The 27,340-nt window shown below is 41.0% G+C and overlaps 1 protein-coding gene across 1 annotated transcript in view; it reads right to left on the reverse strand.

Moving 5' to 3' along the window:
- Positions 1-27,340, reverse strand: part of Ush2a (usherin) — a 641,642-nt gene that overhangs the window by 365,680 nt on the left and 248,622 nt on the right. Inside the window, exons 26-29 of the mRNA XM_035445085.1 lie at positions 26,303-26,576; positions 18,049-18,252; positions 17,842-17,922; positions 15,281-15,472 (exon numbers count right to left, since the gene is read on the reverse strand). Of these exons, the coding sequence (XP_035300976.1) occupies positions 15,281-15,472; positions 17,842-17,922; positions 18,049-18,252; positions 26,303-26,576 (751 nt within the window). The remainder of the gene's footprint in view (positions 1-15,280; positions 15,473-17,841; positions 17,923-18,048; positions 18,253-26,302; positions 26,577-27,340) is intronic.

The following is a 27,340-nucleotide window of genomic DNA, read 5'->3' on the forward strand; positions in this document are numbered from 1 at the left end:
AGGAAGCTCGGGGCATCTGTGTGTGGATCCGGATTGCTAAGCCCCAGCAGGGCCCTGACTCTCACTCTAAGCGATAATGCACTGTGCATTAATGCCTGGCATTGAGATGTCCTGACATACACACCAGGGGACTGTGAAGTCAAGTAGAGTCTCTTCAAAGCCCAAGCTCTCGGAGAAGGGTGGGGACTTGGTTTAAGGGAAAGGCGAGTATTCAGGTAGGGAGAAACTTAAGACCCCTTCTGTATATGACTCTGTGGAGACTCGCCCATGAGAGCTTATGAACAAAGAAGCTGAAGTGTCAAAGTCCCTACGAATGGCTCCCAAGTCAGCGAGCGCAGAGGCCATGTCCATCTACTTCTGCATAAGCCTCTTGCTGCTGTTGGTATTGTCTCTGCTGGTAGGCACACAAGCATGAGAGCTTGAGTTCAAGCCCCAGAACTCTGTCAGCACCCCCAAACAAAACAGATCTGGAGACAGACCTTGTAATCCTAGAGCTGGGGGGATGGGAATAGCGAATCCTCGAGGCTCACTGGCTTGCCAGTTGAGCCTACTTTGCTAACACCAGAACAGTTAGAGATCCTGTCTGAAGAAAGACAGTACCTAAGACAGGTAACGTAATCCTCTAGCCTGCACATATACACACTGTACCCATGTACACACACACACACACACACACACACACACACACACACACACACACACACACACACACACACAGCCATACAGACGCACACATTATAGCTTACTCAAAGTGGCCACTTGCTGGTTCACTGCGCCGGGGCACTTTCCTCCCGGCTCATCACCAATGGTCCCTACACTGTGTCTTTTGACTAATCAAGCATCTCCAACATCAATTTGACCAAAATCTCTCTTTTCTTTGCTCTCACCTCAGACTTCACAGTAGTCAAAGAGAAACATGAATGACTGGAGGCAGCCTGACCCTTAGAATAAAATTCTTGAGGGGCTGGCACAGGCTGTGCAGGCTGCTCTGCCTCTAATAGGAGCCCACACACTGAGAAACAGGAGAACAGGGGAGGTGGCATTGACAGTGAGATTTTATGATTAGCTTTTTGACTAAATGTCTGCAAGTACAAATGCACTGCCAGAAAAATAAATGAAACCAAGGCAAGATGGCAGCATTCTGGAGAAGAGATGGAGGCCTGAGCTTCTATTTCCATCTTTCAGCCTGACTCCTCTCCCTCCCCCACCCACCCCCAGCTGCCAAGCTAGGTGTTTGGCTAGCATCCACTGTAATCTGTTCTCCTTCATTATGCTAATCTGTGGGCGGAAAGATTCCTGTCATCTTCGAATGGCTTGTACAGCAACGGTAAACACCTTGGCCTGTCTGTAATTGGACAGGTGTCTGCATTGATGTCACCCAGCTTTTAATTCAATTAAAGACCTGGCTGCTCTGCTCTCATTACCCACTCCTTTCTGTTGCATTTTTAGTCTGGTGGTGGAATCTGTAGATGGCATTGTCTACCCCAAGTCTGAAGCCAGTGGACTCCCTGCAAGGATCATGCATGATGCTTCAGATGGGGTTGTTTGCATGTTATGAGAGGCAATGAGAACATTATTGAGAGCTTATATACTCTCTCTCTCTCTCTCTCTCTCTCTCTCTCTCTCTCTCTCTCTCTCTCCCAGCCCTCCCTCTGATGTCTTCTATTCCTGGCCATAATAAGGAGCTGACACAGCTACAGAAAAGCTGTCCCTTACTTCCTGTCCCTGGGGGCTTTCCTCCATCTCCTGAGAACTCTGCCAAGAGCCACACTCTGATTTATTTGCTGGCATCTCACATTTGGATCAAGGATGTGAGGGTGGGCCAGAACATGGCTCTTATTAAGAGGGCCATCTGGTAAGGGACACCACATAGGCTGAGCCGCTCATCACTAGGGACACAATGGAAGAGGCTGAGACGGGGAGAAGACAGGGGGACAGTTTTTGCCTCAAGATGCTGCCATGGTGCTGAGAAATTCTAATTCTCAAGTGTACACTGGAGCCAGCCGGGTAGACGGATTGGAGGGAGTGAGTCAATCCAGCACGCCACACTTTTTGCACACTATAAATGTGCCCTTGGAAACAAAGTTCTAACACAGACATTTTGACACATTGACCCCAAGAAACTATATAATGACATTTGTTAAGTATGGATGATAATCTACTAGTCTAGGAGAGGCATCTGGAAATGTCCGCAGAGACTTCAACTTCCTTTAGTTGCCAGTATTTGTGATGGAGGAATGGCTGCTACTGTGGGTTTCAGTAGCACTTTAACAATAAGCTGAGGAGAAAACAGGGCTGCTGAATGCTCAGCCTTCACTGGGGCATTTGCATCGCCTCTTCCAAGGCTCAGGGACTTTTGTTGAAAAATCACTACTACATATACAGTAAATACAGGCTAATAAAACATAAAAATAAGATCCTATAGTATTTACAAAGTAAAGTCATTCTTAAATTTACGTGAATGATGGAATAGCCACAGCACTTCCTCCCACTGAGGCCGGTTCTTTGAAAGTGTTAAACTCCATCTTTTTAGCAGTCAATCTCTTTCAAATGAACTCTGTGGCCTAGTTTGAAACTTCTGCTGGAGAGCATAGGAGATCGCCCACCTTGGATCCAAGACTGTGCAGATTTCGATGTTTCCAAGTAGGAAAGAATAACTATTTCCTTTATAAACTATAGGGCCTAATCCCAGACTTAGGGAACGGTTTAAGCAGAGATTTGAATTGCCCTCAGAGCACTACCCATGATGCTTTCCTCAGCAGGCTTAGAGCTAACCTCAACATTCTAATCAATGCTTGCTTCTCGGTAAGAACCTCAGGCTCTGTCATCTTAACTCTAAGGAAGTTTGAAGCCACAGGCTCAGTTAACTCCTTATGTCACAGAAAGGGCAGGTGCTGAGCTGAGTACAATGTCCAAGAAATAACTGCTATGACTCAGCGGGAGGCAGGACGGAATTTAAGGGAAGCCATTTCTGCTGAGCACTGTCCCATCAGCTAGTTCACAGTCCAAAGGAATCACCTGTTTCTCAGAAGGGCTGTGATGTGCAGAGAAACATAAAGTGCTCATAAGCCAAGGTCACACCGTTGTTGGTTTCTGACCTTTGTTATCCCACATGACCTAAGACCATCCTAGAGGGTGGAAAGCATCATTAAAAACGTTGCACTTTTCATAGCAATTACTTCATTTAAAATGCACCTTAAGATGTGTTCAGAGATTCAACCTTACTGCAAAAACGCACCTACAAAGAGTGACTTCTCTTTCAAACCAGTTGAGGACACTCCTTAAGAAAGACAACTGACTCATAAGTGTGTGTGTGTGTGTGTGTGTGTGTGTGTGTGTGTGTGTGTGTGTGTGTGTGTGGTGTGTTTTTATGTATATCAAATGTTGGTAGCTTTCTGATTCATTCCAAACATAATATAATTACAAAAAGATAAATAGTAAAAACAGATTATTTGGAGGGACTTCCTTTTCTTTATCAAAAATGATATGAATGATAATCCTAATGTGTATATATAAACACACACACATACATATATACATACACACACACACACACACACACACACACACACACACACACACACATATATATATATATATATATAATGTTATGAGCATATAGAAATATCTTATTGCTGATCACTGGACAGCAGAATTTAAATATTTTCTTCATTTTCAACCATGCTATGTGTTACACTAAATTGAAATCCAAACACTTATAATGGAAATTGTTACTTTGCATGCTCAGATGAATTACTTGTTAAAAGAAAAACAGAAAACTGAACAGCAGACTGCCTCATAGTGTCTTCTTCAGGAGTAAGTCTCCAGGCACATTACGCAGTCAGGGGAACAGACAAAGCTCTTAACTCATCAACACTGCCCGCCCTAATGCAATTCTTCTACATTAGTGAAGCAGGAACATTACATCACTTCTATTTTTACAATTTCTGTCATAGGGCCGTATTTTTGTCCTCTGCAAATCTTCAGACCAATTTCTCTCAAGATTTATATTTAAAGAAATAGTTTGTAATAAACTACAAATAAATTTATGGAGTACTATAAAACTGGCACAGAGTTGCTCAAAATTCATCTGTGAACAATCACATTAAAATGAATTTCTTTTTTCTTTCCTTCCCGTTTGCTGATGGTGGCAGAGACCACCAGTTGACCTCTTAGTATATATTATACACCTTTTCCTCAACAAAATAAAAAGCTTTCTTTCTACTAGATAAATGACTACCTGGATTAAGGTCAGCCTTTCCCAGAAGTCCACATAGCCACTGAATTTTGATCGCAGTAGTCACCCAAGACAGACCAACCCTTAAAACGCATCTTATAAAAAACCATGTAGATCTTTCCATAGCTGTTCCAAGATTTGCTGTGTGGAATCACACAGGAGAGATGGAGCCCAAGCAGCCATTTTGGAACATGAAGCCAAAGACCAGACCCCAAAGAAGGCAGAGCAAAATGAAGAAGTGAGTGTATTGCTGGAGAATGACAGCCACCTCTCTGCATCCACTAACTTGGGACACCCATTACCAGAGAGGAGCCTCCCTGTGGGTTAGCTCATTTCTCTATTTTTTAACTGGCTGACAAAGATAAACCATCACTCAGGCTTTCTATGTAAAACCTTCTTTCTCCTACCTAGCGTTTCACTGTATTTCGGTGCTTTCTGGTGGTCTAGCCTGGAATGTAGTAGCTGAATTATTGTACTTTCACCTATAAAATAATGGATCTCATCATGGTATTTCCCCCAAAGATTTATATGTGTTTCACATACTGAGCCCCTCAGCATGTACTCATTCCCTTTTCCCTCCTACAGCGCCCGTCCGCTCTCAAACAGACTCTTTTCTACTCTCAATCTGAAGGGAAAACTCCATCGTACGCACAGAACACATTTCTTTATTCACTCAGCTGCTGAAGGACTAGCACCGTGGTCACCACTGATGAGCAAATGCATGAGCAGTATGCTGCTTTAGAGCACACGGGCACATTCCAGGGAGACACAGCCGCTAAAGACGGCCACTCGGTGACTCTACTTTTCTATTATTATTGGTTGTTTCTGAGACAGCTCTACAGTGAGTCCACAGTGGCTGCACTAGGTTATATCCCCACCAGCAGAGTAGGAAGGTGGCTTTTCCTTCCACAGCTTTGCCAGTGATTGTTCTCTCTCTCTCTCTCTCTCTCTCTCTCTCTCTCTCTCTCTCTCTCTCTCTGATATGACAGCCATTCTGGCAGGAGTGAGTTGGAATCTTAAATCAATGTTAGCCTGTATTTCTTCTTATGTGAACATTTTCCCACATTTTTATTGGTCACTTTGCATTTCTTCTCTTAACAATTCTGTGTCAAATTCATTTGCCCATGTATTGATTGGATAATCTCTTTGGTATTTTCATTATTTAGTTTAGTTCTTCATATATTCTGGATCCTGGCCCTCTGACAGACGTATAGACATAAAAGTTATGCAAACTATTAGTTGCCACAATGGTTATGTGTTTCAAACTCAATGAATATTTTCTGCTATGTATGTTTATCATCAGGTGTTGCTGTAAGGCAGGCCTCTATTATGTTAAATTGCAAATGTTCAATTTGTGAATTTCATTAGGAAGTAGAAATGTTGAAACCATTATTTAGAACCTTTTCATCTACCATTAATTTTCGGCCAGGGAGAAAATATGCATCAAACTCCAAATATATGTTTACATCGAGACTGACTCCATGAGTCATTTCATAAGAAAGTTTTTGAGAACTTTAAGTCTGATTAAATTCTACTAAGGAACAGTAGTTCAATCCTTAGCCCAAGACAGCCTGATGTAATGTACAATAGTAACTTCACATTAACTAAGAGTTAGTAGCAGACCCTCCATAATTTATTCATAGAAAAGAAGTATTACACAAGACCTAAAGTGAGTAGAAAATGCAATACTTGCTCTTTAAGAGCTTATCATCCAAAGAAGAAATAAAATGCTTACACAAAGAACAGTCATTTAGAAACCATGAAATAAACATTTGCAGTTGAGTAAGGCAGAAAAAAATTCACATTATATAGAACTAGAATGATCTCATTACAGACTTCTCAGGTAAATATAATCTATACTGCATATAAGTTAAATATAGAATGTACATATGCTCACATTTACATATACCCACTATGGTGGTTTGAATATGAATGGCCCCCATTGGCCCATATATTTGGGAGCTTGATCATTAGGAAGTGGCACTGACTGACTTAACTAGAAGGTATGACCTTGTTGGAGGAAGTGTGTCACTAAGGGTGGGCTTTGGGATTTCCATTGCTCAAGCCAGGCCCAGCATCTCTCTCGTCCTGCTGTCTGTCAATCCAGATGCAGAACTCTTGGCTCCTTTCAAAGTACTGTGTCCTCCTGTGTGCTGTTATGCTTTCCATCATAATAATGAACTAAATCTCTGAACTGTAAGACAGACTTAGTTAAATGTTTTCCTTTATAAGAGTTGCCATGGCCATGGTGTCTCTTTACAGCAATAGAAACCTTAACTAAGATACTCACTTATATGGGTATATAGAATAGAATCTCCTTGATCATATGATAGCTGGATTTAAGGCCACATCATTCCAAAGACAGGGGTAACACAATTATACGTCCCTCCATAACGCCTTCTACTGTCCATCAAGTACACAGGGCTTAGTTCTGGGTAACCATCTCATTCTTTCTTACCCTGAGATACTTCAGGTCCCTGTAAGCCTTCATTTCTTTGAAGATACACCAAAATAAAAAAAAATGTAAGTTTTACTTATCAATAGAAGGTAAACCTCAAAAATAGCTCACCCATTCTTTCCAGTTAAGGGGTAGGGACAGTTTCAGGAATGGGCACCGTCCTTTGCTGATGGTTTTGTTTGATGTTCTTTCTCTATGTCTTTGTGTCTGCCCCAAATTCAAGGCACAGAGTCAAATATTCGTGCTTTCAACATACGTGGATACAACTTTACTAAGCCAATCAACCACTGCACTGGTTTCATTTTGTTCTGAGGCAAATGAGCTGCACGAACTATTTTTTTTTTTCATTTCCCACATAAATAGTCAGAAACTTGTGTTCTACTGAGCACCTCAGGGTGGGGAGTGGGCTGACATGACATTCAGAGTTACACCCTGTTCCAACTGATATATCTGCAATACAACCCACCACACCTGTCAGGGACTGACATAGGAGAGGATGTGGAGATACTATAGGAGCCAGAGGAAGAGGACATCTGCTGTGAGACAGTGTCTTCTACATATAACAGGGAGGCTGAACCCATGTAACCTCAACAATAAACCCGTAGACAAGATCTCAACAATGACAATACCAGTTAACATGCCAGTAAGGATGGGGGAACTCTCACAAGGTCCTGTCCCTAGAAGAACAGCTATAGGCATTAATAGTTGCCAAGAGAGGAGCCATCGGTCTTCTCCATGGACAAGGTGCCAATAGGTTATCCAATCCTAAGAACTCATCCTTAATCACAAATACATTTGACCAACACTAAGTGAGCTCAGTAGATTGAATTTATAAATATTACATATATATATATATATATATATATATCAAGAGACAGTGAACTTGAACAGGAATGGGGGCTATAGGAGGGACTGGAGGGAGATGCAAGAATGAGAAACGATATAAAAATAGCACTCATCTATAAAATTCTCAAAACAAATTATAAATAAAAATAAAAGAGATAAATTCCTAAATCTCATTTTAAATTAAAAGTAAAGAATAATTTCAGAGTCATGTGTTCTATTTCTAGCCTGCGTGAGCGGGGATCTGCCTGCTAGAGTAACCCCCAGGGAATTCTCACCTCCCTGTGCCCACTATCTCTAACCTTCCCTGTGAGCCCTGGCCATTACCAATGCAGCTGGAACACGAGGAAGAAAGAGCATGGGTAAATTCCAGCCTAGCGGGTAAAAAAGTCACTCCACACTGTCATGTCTCTACACTCTAGTTTATCCTGGGAGGTCCAGGGGTGCTGTGCAAAAGTGTGAACTAAGCAAAGCGTAGACTTTAGATCCTAGCATAGGATCCTATGAAAAAGGCTGTATTTCAGAAGTCATTTGGGAATCACTTTACATGATAGAGTTGAACCACTAATTATTACCAGAAACCATCCAAGGGAGAAAAGAAATGATTATAGATTTCCAGGCAGCAGCTATTTTTTTTGTATTTTTTTTTTTGTATTTTTTTGGTAAATTCAACTGTAGAGACTGGAAATAGTTTCAGTGAGAAAAGTTCTTACCAATTGTACTATGTATTTTTCTATATAAGTGTAGGTTTGGTTGTGGTATCTGGAAAATTATTATTGTTGGTCCATCTGGTAAACTATATTGAATAATAAATAAGAGTAAACAATTATTCTGGCAGGATAATAATAATTACTTAGAATTGAGGAGAAGGAATCCAACCCTTAGATTTTTAGAGCAATGTAATACACTAGGAATATTTTGGGAGCGATTTTTTGTTTAGCAATTATAGCTTTAATGTGATGCCAGGTGCTCTGCTAATTATACTGATAATTAAGTTCATGTGCTCAAGCAGCTCAAGGAAAACAATAGGCATGTATGTGCAAACCCTTGGATCCACTCACTCTTGGTGTGACTTCAGATCAGGCTCTGCACCTCTCACTGAGCAGCCTTGGTCAGAGGGGAAAGGGCGGGACTCTGGCTACAGCTTTGCATGTTAACAGGGCCAAAAGGGAAAATCCAGAAATGCTACAGAGAGCTAATTGGAGCCCTTTGTAGCAAGTCTACAGAAATAAGGAGCAATGGCTGCAGAGCTTCCTACTTAGAGGCTTCAGTAGAGCAAATGAACTCTAAACTCTGACCTTGGAAGGGTATAGAGTCCAGCCCCGTTGGCCCAAAGGGGCCCATTTGCTCCTAAGTGTGCCTATTGACCCTTGGATTCTCCACTGCCGGTGGGATTATACTCATTGAATTCTCTAGTGGCCAAACCCACCAGGAGGATATTTGAATATTGTTTGCCCTGCTTGTTCAGTTTTCCCTGTTGGTATTTGTGTTTAATCACTTGCTCTTTGTTTGACCTCTGCCTTCACGTGAGTCTGGTCATCACAACCCCCTCATCCCCCCCAAAACCACTGCATTTAATTATCTCATGCAGTTCTCTTTCTGATTATTGTCTTTGTTTAATATTTCATTGTCTACGCTTATACAGTATAAAGAAGGCAGATCTATGTGTATTTCTTTCCATCCTAAATTTTCAATTTTAAAACTGGGAGGGAAGAGATATCACAAGGATTTCTTAATGGAAATGAAATCTGATAATTGGTGTCAAATTTCTCCTGCTAACTGTATTTCCCAGTGCTAGCTGGACAAGAGAAATTATTCGTTCTGAAATTCTGGTGTACAGGCTCCATTCCAAACCCATTAAAATAGGCAAAAGGGGGTAGTTCAAAGACTCCTCATTAGGAAGCCACATCCAATAACAGAGGCAAATGTTTAGAAATATCTGAAAGACAAGAGGCAAAAGGAACTCAGCTATACATCACAGAGGGCGAGGAAAACTGAGTTCCTAATGAATGAGAAAAGCCCCTGGTTCTCAGGACCCTAACTCATCAACACTGGAGGAGAGGAGCTGAGATAGTGAGGTCCTTGTGAAGGCAATGAAAGTTCCCCCAATAGACCCTGTCATCCACCTGTGGGAGTCTTCATTGACACCAGTTCTCTGACCAGTAAAACAGAAACCATGGACTTTTCCTAGAGCTCTGGAGCAACTGAATAATAGAAGGGATGGAGGAACCATGTCTGTCTCAGCGAAGCAGGCATGGCAGCAGACTGGCTTCTGTCACCAAGGCAAGGGACAATTCACAAGGCTCCACAGGCAAAGAGCATAGAAGGGGACAGAAGTGGATTAGGCTATGTCTTAGTTAGGGTTTCTACTGCTGTGAAGAGACACCATGACATCATCAACTCTTATAAAGGAAAACATTTAGTTGGGGCTGACTTACAGTTTCAGAGATTTTACATTATCCTCAAGGAAACAGTGATAAGCAAACATGGTGCTGAAGAAGGGGCTGAAAGTTCCACAACTTGATCCACAGGCAGCTTGAAGTGGGCCTACTCAAGCTTCTCCTCGAAGCCTACTCCCTAGTCACACACCTCCTCCATCAAAGCCACACCTCCTAACAGTGCTACACCCTATGGGTCTATGGAGTCATTTTCTTTCAAACGACCACAGGTTATAACTCTCAAAGGTCTGCCTCAGGGGATACATCCATCAGATAGGCTCTGTATCCCAGAGACCCACAATGTTTTCAAACAGCGCCACCAGCTGGACACCAAGTATTCAAACGTATGAGCCCGCTGGGGACAGCTCGTTTTACATTCAACCCAGAATGCCTGTACAATTTCAAAAGCAACATTTGAGTGTAGTTAAAGAATTTGGTCTCTGTGAACCAAGGGACAAGTAAAATGGTACCAGACATGCAGATGACAATTGAGAATATTAAGAGACAGGTGGAAGTAAAAGCTAGCAAAATAAGAAAGTTAAGGAATGGAAACTTTAAGACTGAAACAAAAGAATTAAACATCAGTTGGGAAGGTCAAATGAACAGAATCAAAACCTCAAAAGCATAAAAGAAAAGAAAACAAAAAACCCACAAAACAATTATGAGACAATAACCTTAAATCCAAAAACTGTAATTCAGAGATCTATATAATTGCAACCATGGTTGAACATTGTTTATATTTCTATTTCTAAGCAAAATACATTACATGAGGAGTTTTTTTTGCCTTTGCAGCAATAATTATATAAATGAGGGTTTCACATCCCACTGAGATGTTGAAAAACTTTGGTTCAGCGATGTCACTTTAAATTTGTCTGTGGTCACTTGACAAATTATTGGTAGAAGTAGACTCTGTGCACACTTGGACTAGACACCAGGTCTTTGTTGTTGTTGATGTGTTGTTGTTTTTCCAGACAGTGTTTCTCTGTGAAACAGCTGTAGCTGTCCTAGAACTTAATGTGTAGACTAGGCTGGCCTTGAAATTACAGATATCTGCCTACCTCTACCTCCCTAGTGCTTAAAGATATATACCACCACACCCAGCTCCAACACAAGTTCTGAGCAACTAAAATAAAGGGAGGGCAACCTGGGAAGAAGGAGTTAAATTAAAAACTTGCTATTTCTCACAAAACGTAATGATAATATACATAAGGCCAAATTTTCCACCAACAAAAGACCTAAATCTGGAGAGCAAAAGAACTCATTATAAACCAGAAAATTAATTAATGAAAAGAAACAAACTCATTTTCTGAAAATACTTTTCAACTTAATTGGTAAAGAACCCTGCATCAGGCAATAAATCTAAAGAACCTATATACACCCAAGATCAGCATTATTTTATTCAAATAAATGTGATTCTAAAAAGCAAAATTAATTAAGATACTAAAATTTCAACCAAAGTCACCTCAGTTATGCCAAAGATGAGTTACTTTCCCTACTGACAGCAAGGCTTGCTTGCGTGAGGATGTGTGCTTCTAAAAGTGGCTGCTAACCCTCCAGTCTGCCTGCCCCGCCCACTGCCACCAAGTCCAGCCTTGGCGCCAACCCTGCCATCCTCATCTCACTTTCCAGTCTTTATTTTCTTTACTTTGGAATCCTTTGCCTTAGATAATTGCCCAAGGTGACTTAAGGTGCTCAATACACATGCTCCCTTCCACCATTGTTCTGTTTGTGCATCAGCAAAGCTCTTTGTCAAACTTGAAGTTGTCCTTTTTCCTTAAGATCCCATCTGCACTTGTCCTTGCCTGCCCATCGTGGCTGTGAGAAGAGCACACATCTTTCTGGGATGAGTCCTTAGTCTACACTAGTCAGAATATAAAGTGAGAAAAAGGGGCGGGGCTAGAGAAATGGCTCTGTGGATGAAACAATTGCCATGCAAGCATGAACCTGAGTTTGAATCCCCTGACTCACAGTTCCGGAGTATTGGATCTATGACAGTAATGGCAGGAAGCATGGCTGCCGGCAGCAGGCAGAGTGCTGGAGCTGCAGTAGTAGCTGGGTATTCACAAGAACCAGGCAGGGATGGGGCTCACTGGGAATGGAGTGGGTCTTTTAAACCTTAAAACTTTCCCTCAGTGACACAACTCCTCCAACAAGGACACACCTCCTAATCCTTCCCAAATAGTCCCACCAACTGGGAACCCAGTATTTCAACATATGAGCTTATGAGGGCCATTGTCATTCAAACCACCACAACCAGCTAGCCTGGTCTATTCAACTGCAAACAATGAGAGACTGTCTCAAACAAGACAGAAGGCAAGGATCAACACTGGTGGTTGTCCTCTGACACCTCTCTCTCTCTCTCTCTCTCACACACACAATATATATATATATATATATATAATATAATATATATATTGGCCTATGTGTGCCTGTGTTTACACACATAGGTGTACACACATCATAACATATACAAACAAGATTAAAAAGTAACATAAATGACAAAATAATCATTAAAATATACCCACAATCTCAGAACTTGGGAAGTGGAGACAGGAGAACTGCTGTGAGTTTGATGACAACAGACTACATAGTGATCTATGTAAATGCATTCCAACCAGTCTGATATACATCATGGGACCAAGTCTTAAAACAACAACAACAACAACAACAACAACAACACACACACATACAAACATGAACACACTCACACTCACATACTCACACACACATGTTCACACACACATTCACACACACATACACACATACACACAGACACACACTCACACACATACTCACACACACACACATACACACATACACACAGATACACACACACACACACACACACACTCACACACACATACTCACACATACATGTACACACATACACACACATTCACACACACATACACACATACACACAGACACACACTCACACACATACACACACACACATACACATGCACACACACCACGCATCAACACCCATACTATGATAAAAGAGCGACGCTTGCATCTTGAAGGCAAAAATAAAAGCAATCACACAACTACAAAAATAAATATGAATGAACAAAATTCTGTTACTAAAACAGAGAATTTAAAGATGAATAGAAAACTCAGTCCAAACACAGAACACCAAAATTAGTGTGTTCAAGGGTTAAAGCATACATAATCTTGTATGTTTTAAATACATAAAATTGTAAAAAGTATTAAGAACAAAAAGAAAAGTGCCAATAGACGCAGTGTTTCAAGGAAAAATGGATAAGGTTGAATTAATAATTGAGATTTTTTAACCTCTTCTTCAACAGATTGCATATAGGAAATGAGTAGCTGGCCTGTAACCTAATTTCCCCAAAATTTGTACAAGTTGTACTTCTACCAGCAAGCAGAACACAAGAATTTTCAACTCATTTCATCTTAGCCACCACTGTATTTTACAATGCTTTAAAAAACAAGACTTTGCAAATTTGGGCAACAAAAGTGTGAAAGTAATTATTTTAATTTATATTTGTTTGTTAGAAGCACTATTTGGATATTTAGTAGCTAGACTTGTTTTGAGATGTACCTAAATAGATTCCGTGTGGATTTTTCTAGAGCATGTGCCATGATTTCTTTCTAAATTATCACTTTACTTATAAAGAATTCTCAATTTTGTCTTACATAATTTAGACCTCCCAAACTTTGCAATTTTTATTTTAATTTGTTTTCTACAAAAAATTATATTAGTCGATATAATGTTTTCATTTTTCTATGAGATATTTAAATTTTAAAGCCATGTTTTCTATTGAGGGTAAGTTAGTATTTGTTCATGTTAAATAGGTCAACAATAAATACCTTCTTCAAATAACAAATCTATATTCAGGATAAGACTGAGTCAGATATTGAGCATGGAGAAGCATTTCCAAGATTCTAGAAGATGTCCCCCTAGGGGAAGAGCAGGCCAGAACCAGGGCAGGGAATCAGCAGATGTTACCATAGACGTGGAAATCATGGGATAGGTCATAGATTTGAAAAGAAGGTAGTGGAGAATGTGATTTCATATAAAATTTGACTGTGGGATGATGAGCTAGCTCAGCAGATAAACGTACTTGTCACCAAGTCTGATGCCTCTGAGCTTGATCCCCAGGATGCTCACTGTGAAACGAGAGAATGACCTCAGCATTTGCACTGTGGTGTGTGTGCTCATACAAATGCAACCAACAACAAATAAATGTGATTAAAAGTGTAATTTGGTGATGTGTAGGCATTTGGTCTATACACAAACCTTTTAAAGGGGAGAGTAAAAGCTTGGGATCGTGAAGTAAATGTGTTAGAAAGAAAAAATGTCTCAAGGAGATGCTCACATCTACAGCGACACCAGTCACAAATATTTTCAATAGAGGAAACTTTTTTCTACCACATTTGATGCCTTGACCTCTTGGGGACAAAGGCTTCTATTTGCCTTTCTAGTTAAATTAGCTATAACATTTCCGAAGGTTGAAAAGTGCTCTTCCTATAGGCACACATATTTTGGTTTGAGACTTGTCAGTGAGTTGTGTGGGTGTATTCTCTTCTTCATGGCTAGCTGCACTGTGAAAAATTGATTCCCTGATTTGCCAGTCAAATGGCTGGGGCTACAACCCGCCTCCACCTTGAAATAATTAGGTTTAATCAGCAATTTTACAATAAATAATGGTTCTGTGAACTTGGGCTAGTCCCAAAGAGCAAAGTTTTGCATGTTAAAATATGCAAAATGGTCAGATACATATTTGTGCATGGATATGAATACTATATGTGTGTGTATGACTTACATTTATATGTATACATATGTATATGGTTGTCAAAAGATGTTTATGAAATATCCAAAGGCTGTGTATGACTGTTATGACCTAGTCCTTAGAGGAAGGAGAGAAGATGAACCTCTTCATGGACCTATATTCACTGGAAACTGTATGCTTTGTAGAATCACTCTTTTTATCCTAGGTAGAGAGATACAAGACTCCATCACATAACATGGATATTTCCTTGTTTGTTTGCTTGCTTGCTTGTTATTTGTGTATTTTGAGACCAAGTACATCTATATAGCCTAGACTAGCCTCATACTTACAATGTAACCTAGGCTGGCCTTGAACCCATTATTCTTCTATCTTAGCTTCCCAAGGGTTGTTCTTACAGGAATGTGCCATTATCGTGTGCTTCATTTTGTTGTTTGTCACTGAGCAAGAGCACAATGTATTTGGGGGAGTACAGTGTGAAAAACATTTTTTATCCCAAATCAAAACAAAGGAAACTGTAAGATAGACCCTGAGAAGGAGTCTTCTTTACCTTCGAGGGTGCTGGTGTTGTCCAGCTCAACACTGGCAGACGGTATGTGGGGCTGAGGGCTGTCTTCACTGTAGGCTTTCAGAAAGTACTTCTCCGGGACACCTTTAACCACAGTGGGTTCATCCCAGGCCACCTCAATGCTATATCCATTTATGCTCTGGGCCCTTAAGGGAGTTGGCACACTCTGTGGAGCTGGGAAGGAATAAAGGAGAAAGAGTCAGCGCCGGTCTGAGGAGATGACTGTTCCTATTCCTCACTTTTAATGGCAGCCGTAAATCAGACTCGACCATTAGCATAAATACAATTTATTAGAGTTGTAACTTCTCAGCATTGATTTAATATGACTGCACATCTTGAGCCATTCAGTTTGAGCTATATTTCAAAACCATCAAAACTCCATCGACATAACATTCTTTTAAGTTGAGACCACTTTTTCCAAAAACACTGAATGCATCAGATGTGTTTAAGCAACAGTCATCAGGAAGGAGGTGCTTGGTAGGCAGACAACCTGGGAAGGGATATAACGACGAGCTACTTAGGAGCAAGGTAATTAGGCTGTTATTTTATTATACGCAGTGAGCTGGCACTTTTATGTAGTCTTCCATGTAGCCAAAAAAAGGAAAAAAAAATCACACATGTTGTGTATGGTACTTGAATGACTGTTCCCACTTTCCAAATCCAATTGTCTTTTAAGTGGTTTTCAAAAAGCAGAGCTCCAGCAGGTATGATATATAGGATCCACCTTTAATTGCATTTGTGGGGCTAAGGGAGTTGGTGCCTGGATAGTTTTCAAAATCAGTTTTTGAGACATTCTCTTCAGTGTATCTTGGGACAAAATGAGAACACTTATAGGAACCATAAAAGACCTCGCAAGCTCAGCCCTGATTTCAAAAATCCATAACCTTTAACTATTTATTAGATATTTACACAGCTCTGATCAGTAACAACTTCATCACAGCTGACTGCACTGGGGACACGAAGAAAGAGCCCAAAGAACTGTGTGGCAGGATGATGGATGGGAGACGGCTCTAACTGCTCCTGGGCTTCTGAGCCCAGTCAATGGACGACGGAAGACAGCCGGGTCTCCCACATCGAAGTCTCCTCCCTGACTTTACTGCTCAGACCAATACAACAGGACAGCTTGAGGGGAAACGGAGTGAATGCTAAGGGTGGAGGACACACAGAGACCAGCGCTCTCCATGCACTTAAGACACTACAGGCTTCTCCAGAAACAGGACACACAACCAAGCTGCCAGGGAAGAGATGAGTGGAAAGAGGCTGATTTTATTAGTTCTGCAATGTGGTGCAGGGCAAAGATGTCACTGTCCACCAGATGGTCTTCTCATAAGGGACGAAGCAAAACCAACTCAAAAATAATTAAATAGTGCAATTATTCTCTAGCCCTCGGGAGCTGCTTGGTGTTGCGGTCAGATTGCAAATGTGAATTCATGACATAGGATGTGGTGGTCAGATCATGGCGGTGCCTTCAGAGCTCCATAGAGGGTCAAGGTGGGGAAGTAAGCTTTCTAGACACCCACTAAACTGCCTAAAAGCAGGCTTTTGTAGCATATTTTCTAAGAACATGGTGGACTATTAAATGACTGATTCTGAACTTCCTACCCACTCTGAGGTTGAGAGGGGTGTAAGGCAGTGTTTAACTCAACTAGATAATTATTTAAGTCATCTTAGGAGATTCTCCCATCATCCTCCCTTGAAATTCTATAGGCATTGAGCCTTGAAAATTATTAGTGATATATCTCAGCATTCTGCATCCACAAAATGAAGGTCCCTTTAAGGGTGCCTGGGATAGTAACCCATTATTGAGAAACATAAAATAACATCATGGTGTAAAACATGTTTTTGACCAATTAGTACTGGCTGGAGAAACTGTTTTCAGAAACAATAGCCACTATTAATGTGTTAGACTTCTTGACACATATTTGACTGGTTTGGTGGACTACTATTATCTACCAAACTCTCTGTGACCCATAGCTCCCAGTCATGCTCCCCTCAGAAAGATGGTGCCATCTCAGTCACAAGCACAAAGCTCCTGTTGCTCAGGTGTCTGAGATCTGCTCTAACTTCTCCTCATTGCACCTCTTCTGAGTTAAAAACATTAAACTAATGTGAAACTTCTTGCCCTTAAGAGTCATCCTATAATGTCATTGCCACCACGCACCTGATTCTAACCAAGTAGGAATTTTGAAAGCACTGTCTGTGAGACTCAAGAAAGTTCCTCCCATCTAATGGTACCCTCATGTCTGTCTTCTGCCTTTTGGGATACAGGCAACTGATGGAGGTTTCTCACTCTGAAATAGAAATGTAGCACCCACTAAATCCATAAATATCTTACTTTCTTTTCTCTGCATCTAAAGAGGAAAGAAAAAAAAAAAACTGCAGCCAGCACGCAGTTAACTGTTACGCACTCAATGCAGTAGAATGCTGGTTTTTCCACAGTCATTTTCAAACCAAAACTGTGCTGCTTCAAGACACAGTGTTTATGTGCCCACACACATGCATATGTGTGCACAGGTTATGTTTGAAAACTCAGCAGATGTTACCTGTGTCTGTCGTACGTCCCCGACTCCAATCGCTTGACACGGAACCTCCTTCATGTGAGGCTGTGACCCGATACAGGTATTCTTGAAGGGAAATAAGAAGTAGAAAGCTTAAAACCAACTTCCCACAGACTCACAGTAGGCTGTCAGCAAGGGAAAAGAAAGCAAATGGCAGACCCGTAGCATTTAATTTAGAGACCTCCACATTACCTGTAAAGGGCTGGAGCCCGCTCTCGTAAACACTCTGCTGGCTTCCCCAATAAACCAGGATGGAGTCATTTCCCCCACAGTTAACAGTTCTGTCACTTGACAGGCATCCCTCCTGATGGACTCTGACAGCACGGCTGGACACAGATGCCAAGTTAACGACAGTACCCCGTGTAAATGCAACTTCCTTCATGCAACCACGGAACCCTAGCAAACAGAAGGGATTCGTGTCACGGGAAGGGCTTGGGTCATTAATGACCAACTGTTTTCGTCCTCTGCAGTCCTATCTCTTTGGGGAGGGTTTAGTTGGGGACAATAATTAAACTTTCAAGCCTTGTTTGAGAAATCTTTGGTGACTCTTGCTTTTCATCCGACTTAATGGTTGTAGAGACATATTTATAGAAATCACTTTGAAAACCTGCATACACATAGATAATTGTGATCCTCCTTGGCACTTGAACAGGATTTCGTCTGCCTATATAGGACTATATTTTCTAAATTCCTTGAGCCAAACAGTAAAATTCACAAAAAATAGAAAGCAGTCTCCATGTGCCCAGTTAACACTGGAAAATTGGTATGAATCAGTGGTAAGAGCCAAAACAAACAAACAAACAAACAAACAAACAAACAAACAAACAAACAATCTGTGTAGCTGTATTATTTGGGAAGAAGATAAACTATAAGGACTTTATTTATATAGGACAGCAGCAAAGAGAACATTGCTTCTGACACGAACCCTGCGATCATTATTTTGCATGCATGTGGCATGTGGTCCCAGCTAAACCACCAGAAAAAGGCAAAACATCTATGTTCTGCCATTTTCTCTCAGCCTCGTCATCTTGAATATACACCCTGAGTGTGCACTGGGTTCACACTTACACTAGCAAAGTCCATCAGTCAGTGTCAGCAATATTAATCCCATAAACGTCAGGGAATTGTGTGTTCTAAAGGCTGAGTTGGAAATACTGACTGCCACTGTCAGAGAACATGAACCAATGCATTTCTAGATTTCACTATGTTTTTTTTTTTTTTTTTTTCTAGAGAACAAGCATAAACAGACATCTGGTCAGCCAAGGAACGGCAGTTTCTATGAACATGTATTGACAGACAGGGGCCAATTCCATGGAGTTTCGCAAGATTAATACCAGAAATATGCACCAAATTAAGATGACAAACGTGCACCTTCTTTCTGTACCACACACGTAAGGTCCGGGTACACGATTAGTGTTCCTAAACATTAAAAGTGGCCCAATTGTTCTCTTCAGTGCGTAGCTGATATCTTATTATTTTTTTCTATCATGTCAAGCTACAGCCTACTTCCTTTATAACACCTTTGGCTATTATTCCAATTCCTTCAGGCCTGACTAATCAATGCTGCTAGTGTATCTTCAATAGATGGTAGACATGAAAGAAGTTGGCTGAATGGAAGCAGAGGCAGCGAGGCTCAGTATAAAATGTATTTGCTGCAAAATTGAGAACCCAAACATTCCATTATTAACAGTCGTCATTTCCTGATGACACATCTCACTTCTCTGCACCCAGTCTTCTCTCCCCATAAATGAGAGCAAATAAAAGGCAGCTTTCATGATGTGTCTACGCCACTCCAAAATCCCACGGTATTCTGGGGCTTCTGGTTGTCAAAACAGGGTTCTGTGGGTGGGACGGTGATGTGTAAACATCACTTTTTCTTCACAATGCACTAAAAGGTCTCCTTAAAATGGTTACAAAGCCTATGTGTGTCGGGGGGGGCAGTTAGGTGCTTGCTTAGAGGATATGTGGGCCTGAGTTCTATCTCTAGAAACAAAATTAAAATGCTGAGCATCCACAGAACTTGATGGGAAGATCCTACTGCTGAAGACACCACAGACGTGGATCACTGTCCATGGAGCAGCTGCTGACTGGGAAGCTTCCTCCCTGTTGCTTAACTTTCATAGTACATATGTACATCTCTAGGGGAGAAAAAGTCACCCTCAAAATCACCAATCTATGAACTTTGCAAGCTATAATAATGACAGACTGTGCAAGATAGGCTGATGGCTACAAGAGCGGGACAATAGTTATAGGAACAAACAACTGTTTTGATTTAGATTCAAGGCCTATTCCAGAAGAAGAAATCCATGCCTGATACTGTAAGTCTGGGCCAGAACCCATGGCTGGGAAGCTCACGGGCCCTACTACTATGATTTTTCTAAAATAATACTTAGTATCATTTCTCTCTAATTTATGACTCTGTCCATAGATTGGTCTGGCTCTTATATCTCACCAAGGCAGCTTCTTTGTGCAGTGATGAATCAGGCAGAAACTCACAACTGACCAAGGCACAGAGAAAACAATGGCCATGGAAGGCTCAGCCATAAATGGGACCTTTATATCACACCTTTTACCCAAGGTTCAGGGGACATCATGGAAGGAAAAGTAGGAAGACTATCAGAGGACGAGGCCAGCATGGACCATAGCAAAACAGCATCTTCTAGACAGGACAGCACAGGACTGATGTACACATGAACTCTAACATGTATGTTTGCCCTCAGAAGGCCTGCACAAGGTCAAGCTGGAGCACTTCCACACAAGGAGTAAGGCTCCCATGCCTCCACCCCTTGCTGAGCAGCGAGTGACCACTGATGGCCAATAGATGAGAAATCCATTTCCTTAGGGGTCTAGAGCCTGGCTGGTAGACTGCCCTGCAGTAAATGCGGCTTCACAGACTGCACAAATTGCACTTAGTTGAGATTTTAAAATAAAATAAAAGGTTTCCAGGAGATGAAAAGTGGACAGTGGATTTCATAGGTGCTAGAGGACAGGAGTTGGGGTAAAAATGATCAAAATACATTCTGTGTGCATAACAATTCCATAACGATTGAATACAAATACTATATTACAGTTTTTTTAATGATGGACATTTTTATTAGTGCTAGTAACCCCAGTTTTGGAGAGGTAGAGACATCAGATACTTGGGGGTTTCTGGCCAGACAATCTAAACAACCAGAAAGACCCAGGGAAGCTAAGAGCCCTGGCCTCAAAATAAGCGAATAAACAAATATATAGGTGTTTAGTACCCAAGGAACAAAACCAAAAGTTGACTTCTGGCCACAACATGCAAAGGCATGCATGTTCACATGCAGACACAATGTGTACCTGGACATACATGTGCCCACACATACATACCCAATAAAACTGGTTATATGTGTAAGTTCCAACTTCATTCTGTTTCACTGAAAATTTCAAAACTTAAAAATCTAATGACATGGAAATCATTTCAATGCATGGATTTTTACAGCCCAGAGAGGCCACAGATATGGCAACTGCCTTTCAGTTGGCACATGAAGGGAGTCTGGAGAGGCATGAAGGGGTTTACAGGTATCAGCTGCAGAAGCAAAAGATCTGGGGCCCCAGCCTTCAGGTGGCACTGCTGAGCTCTCCTGCAGGGTCCTGCTGTGTTTTCTTAGGTTGGAACCGACCCCCCAGAAAGGATGACTCAGCCATTATTTCAACTCTATGCCAAGAAACACTCCCCAGGCCACTTCAAATCTTGGATGACTGTGACAATGAAAAGTCGAGAAAGGAATTCGTTTTCACTGTGGAGACTTCCTGCCTCTGTACAAAACAACAGAATCCCACTCTTCTTCCTATTCCCCATCACCCTAACCTCGGAATAGCTAGAAGGTGGCCCACATGTCTATGTAGAAGGATCAGAAAAGCAGCAGTGGGGTGTGTGATTTGACAGACATGCAAAATGCTTACTGGCTTGCCTTGCTCCTGCCTCCCAGGAGTCTCCGGCAGAACACACACTATGGCATTGTGCACCTTGAGCCAGTTATAGCTGGCCTGGCTGTGAACACTTGTCCTAAGTGATAATTTTAGGAAGACAAACTCCCACAATCCTTTGAGAAGTGTTACAATTTTTAGCAAATTAAGTTGCCAAGAACTGGCAAAACAGAGGAAAATTAATCTTTCATTTTATTCGAAGGACAATTACATTAATGGCTAGAGAAACAAAAATATCATGAATATAACCACAGAATAGATCCTGAGAGAAAGAGGGTCTAATTAGGGAGAATGGAAAAGGATGAAGGGAAAAAGAGTAGGACTATTGAGAGGATCAAAAGGGCTACATTAAGCAAACATGATTCCATTTAACTACACTGGACTGCCTGTAGGCTGTGCCTGTATGTGGTGAACATTCTTTCAGGTGAGTATATATGCAGATAAAACAGACCAATGTGTCTTAAAGTACCCGAGTGATGGGGGAGGTCCTTCTGTACATATGTTTCTCTTATTGATTGATAAATGAAACACTGTTGGCCAATAAGACAGGAAGACAGGCAAGGCTAGGAGACAAAGAGAATTCTGGGAGAGGTAGGCAGAAAAAGCCCGCCACAGAGACTCATTATGTAGATCACCAAAGGAGTAACAGGTCTGGGCATTCTCTGGTAAGCCAAGACCACATGGAAATACATAGATGAGTAGTTATGGGTTAATAATTAAGACACAGCTAGCCAATAAGAAGCCCAGCCACTGGTAAACAGTTTTATAATTAATATAGTATCCATGTGTTTATTTGGAGTTGAGGCAGTTGCAGGACCAGGCTGGTGGGAAAGAACCACCACAACCCCCGAGTGATACTCTCAGAGCACAGGTGGGGGGTGTCTTAGAACCTGGATTTTTAACACCATTCCAGTGCACCTGGAAAGATACTGCTGCTGCTACTGATGGTGATACTGGTGATGATGATGATGAAGAAAGCTAATTTCAATTGCTTACTATAGTTCAATATACTAGACTTCACTAATTTATCAGTGTTGAAAAACTTGTGGCCTGGGTAAAAGTCTCACACCAAAAAGTATAGTCTATGTATAAATGAAATATCCATCCCCATCATAGACTTGTAGCTAGCAAAGTTAAAACTGTTCCCTTTGGGTCTATGTGGATGCTTTAAATGTCAGTATCTGCTCACCACTCTATTCATCCATGCCTCCAAGGTCATCAATTGTGGTGGTGTTAGGTATACTTCTAAAGCCTAACCCTGGATAAGTGGGTTATTTTATCCAATGCTGCCCACCTAAGTGTAAACAGGATGGAATATTCTCACTCACGGAGAACTGCCAGATTCTTCCTAGTACCACAAAGCCTGGAAATCTAGAGAAGGTCCTGTATGAATGTAATATTTTTAGCAGCTGCTACATCTTAAGTGCCTTGAAAATGTCATTACTGTCTTAGACCCTGGTTATTCATTAACTCCTTGCTGCTACTCTGCCCAAAGTCTCTCTAGAGCGCTCCATATATTTTCTATTCAAAGTCATTTAAATCTTTATGTACTTACCAAATAGGCAAAGTCTGTTTCATGGAAATTTTAACCATTCATGGTGCACATATTTTAAAATGTACAGAGAATACTCTATATGAGAGCATGTTTGGTCACACTCTGGAAGTTTCTGGCTTTCCCTAAGTCACAGAGGTGAAACAACAGCAAACACCAATTAAAAGAATCAGGGGCCTCACCACATAACCCAGGAGGGCACCAAAACTGTCATCCTTCTGCCTCAGCCTCTCCAGTGCCAACATGATCAACTGCCTTTTAAAATATTTTTTTTTCTAGTAAAATACACACAAACATGACTTCAATGATGGGGTTAAATTTCTGGTGGTTCTTGATAATCAAAACGGTCTAATTTTTCACAAATAGATTTGGTATTCAAGCAAACTCACTGTTTCAGCTGATTTTTTTTCCTGCTTAAAATTCCTACTGAAAAGTCATGGATATAATGAGCTCTGATGTCAGAGGTTTAAAAATATGACATTGTGGGTACTTTTCTAGTTGTTCATTCACACATGTATAAACTTCTATTTTGTTTTAATTTCACATATAATGATCAATAGTCAAAAATTCCAAACCACATGTGTTTTCAAAGAAAATACACATGTAATACATATAAAATTTATTTATGTGTGTGACAATTTTATTTGCTGAAGCCATGTAGGAATATATATATATGTTGACTATAAGTAGTGTGATGGAACACTCTTAGGAACAATGTAGAAAACTGTCTGGGGCTGCCTGAGTGGTTAAGAGCACTGGCTGCTCTTTCAGAAGCCCTGGGTTCAATTTCCAGCGTCCGCATGGTGTCTTTCAACCTACTATAACTCCAGTTCAAGAGCATCTGATGCCCCCTTCTGACTTCTAATGGCATTACATCATGTGATTTTTCAGGAGGCAAAATACAAACATAAAAATAAATAAGCAAATCTTCAATGCACATCTTTTTAAAAATTCTGTTTGAACAATCCAAATATATACGCTGGAACAAAGAGAACATCTTCAACAAATGGTGCTGGCATAACTGGATGCAAACATGTAGAAGACTACAGATAGACCCAAGCCTTTCGCCCTGCACAAAACTTAAGTCAAAATGGATAAAAGACCTCAACATAAACCCAGCCACAATGAACCCATCAGAAGATAAAAAGGGAAATACCCTTGAATTAATTGGTACAGAAGACTGCTTCCTGAACATAACACCAGTAGCACAGACACTGAGATCAACAATTAATAAATGGGACCTCCTGAAACTGAGAAGCTTCTGTAAGGCAAAGGACACAGCAAACAAAACGGCAGCCCACAGACTGGGAAAATTCACCATCCGCACATCTGACAGAGGGCTGATCTCCAAAATATACAAAGAACACAAGAAGCTAGTCTCCAAAACACCAAATAATCCAATTAAAAAGTGGGGTACAGAACTTAATAGACGATTCTCAATAGAGGAATCTAAAATGGCTGAAAGACACATAAGAAAGTGTTCAACATCCTTAGCCATCAGGGAAATGCAAATCAAAACAACTCTGAGATACCATCTTACTCCTATCAGAATGGCTAAAATCAAAAACACTAATGACAGTTTATGCTGGAGAGGATGCGGAGAAACGGGAATACTCCACTGCTGGTGGGAATGCCAACTTGTACAGCCACTTTGGAAATCAGTGTGGCGACTCCTCAAGAAAATGGGAATCAGTCTACCACAAGATCCAGCAATTCCACTCCTAGGCATATACCCCAAAGAAGCACATTCATACAACAAGGATATCTGTTCAACCATGTTCATAGCAGCATTATTTGTAATAGCCAGAAACTGGAAGCAGCCTAGATGCCCCTCAACCAAAGAATGGATAGAGAAAATGTGGTACATTCACACAATGGAGTACTACTCAGCAAAAAAAAACAATGGAATCTTGAAATTTGCAGAAAAATGGATGGAACTAGTAGAAACTATTCTGAGTGAGGTAACCCAATCACAAAAAGACAAACATGATATGTACTCACTCATATGTGGATTTTAGACATAGAGTAAGGGATTACCAGCCTACAATCCACACTGCCAGAGAAACTAGTAAACAAGGAGGACCCTAAAAGAGACAAACTTTGTCCCCTGGAGAAGGGGAAAGGGTCACCATCCCCTGAGCAAATTGAGAGCATGGGAAGAGGGGGGAGGGAGCTAAAAGAATGAGAAGGGAAGAAGAGGAAGGATGCAGAGGTCATGAGGGAGCAGAAAGGTTGAGTCAGGTGTAGATTAGAAGAAAGGATATGTGATGGGTAGGGTTTTAGTTGGGGGGGTGGTAGGGGAGGACAGGAGGGAGAAGTCATGTAATTCTTAACATGGGATTGTCATGTAATTCAATCTTGTTTGTAATTCAAATAAAGAAAAAAAAAACAAAAGATACACTTCAGAAAGTGAAGACCTAACTTGGCATAGGAGCAAAGAAACTAAAGACAATTAATCAGTAATGTTATGTTGGTAAGTACAGCACAACTTTGGACACCACTTGTGTTATGCTCCTAGTGGTAGCAATGCTACCAATGACTATTGAATGAGGTAGTCAAGCAGGAAAACAATAAGAGGCCGGTTGGGATGTGCTATGTCTGAACTTTAATTCTTTGTTAACTGCATTAATGTACCGTGCTTTGCTATGGACTACAAATTGATTGCTGCATACATTCTGTTGTATTTGAGTTCATCTCAGAAATCATGGCTTAGAAAACTAAGAAAGTACACATAGACACACAAAAAAATTCTGTTAGAAGAAATGTCTGTATGTCCAGTGATTTTTTTTTTTTTAGCCTAAAGGCCTCCAAGAAAAGGAAGGGAGGGTTAGCAGATATTATTTTAATAAAAGTCTGCTGCTATATTTGAACATATAGCACAAATGAAGCCTGGTGGGACAGGGCCATGTCCAACGGTGGGTGTCCCTGGGGGAAACTTACCTTTCTCTAGAGTCAAATGGCTGTAGGAGTCTTGCAGCTCCTGTGGGATCCCACCCACATAGACTGGTGAATTCACCTGCAGAGTCTGGGCTCCAGCCTGTGAGCTGTGCTCCATGAGTTCATTCACAGCAACAGATACCATGGAGCCTTCCTTTTTGATTATGACGGTATTCCAGCTCCCATCACAATAGGCCAGTCCCAACCAGAGATCCACTTGTGTAAAGAGAAGACTGGATTTTAACTGGAAGCTCAGCAGCCCGCTCTTCAGCTCCATCTGCATTTCATATTCAGAAAAGCAAAGAGCCACATCAAAAAGCTACAGTGGCAGCTTGGACAAGAGCAGAAGGTCAGTTTCCCTAGGAAGAACAAGACACTTTCCCCAAAGCACCTGGATTCTACTTTATCCTAACCAGGGCTGAAGTGATGGAGAATGAAATAGTTTGCAAGCTTATAATCACCATGAAGAATGTTGTATTGAGTCAAAAAAAAAAATGTCTGGAGATCTACAAAGATGTCACCAGCTAACAATCTAAGCAACAGAGGAGAGGCTACCTTAAATGCCCTCCCCTGATAATGAGATTATGACTGACTTAAATGCCACCCTATAGCCCTCATCCAACAGCTGGTGGAAGTAGAAGCAGACATCGGTAGGGGAGGACGGGGGGGGGGGCACAAGGGTACTGGGTTTGTCATGTAAAACAATCTTGTTTCTAATTCAAATAAAAAATCTGCAGGAAAAAATTCATACCCAGTAGTGATTATACTACACAGTACAGTATTATGGAGGTACCAGCTTTTTGTTTAATGTAGTTAACAGATTAAATCCTACTACCAATGACTGGCAAACCGGAGAACAGAACACTATGAACTATGACTCCATTTTTGAGTTCTTACAAAATGAGAAAATACAACTGCATGTATCAACTTAATTTGGGGGAAATTTTGACAAGACAATAAGAAAATGGAATGTCAAGCTTGATGAAGCTTGTTTTAAATGGTTAGTGAACTCAGTTTCAAATTTGTAACATAAATTTTGAT

This window comes from Cricetulus griseus, chromosome 5 (genome assembly GCF_003668045.3).
Source record: "Cricetulus griseus strain 17A/GY chromosome 5, alternate assembly CriGri-PICRH-1.0, whole genome shotgun sequence".
NCBI lineage: Eukaryota > Metazoa > Chordata > Mammalia > Rodentia > Cricetidae > Cricetulus > Cricetulus griseus.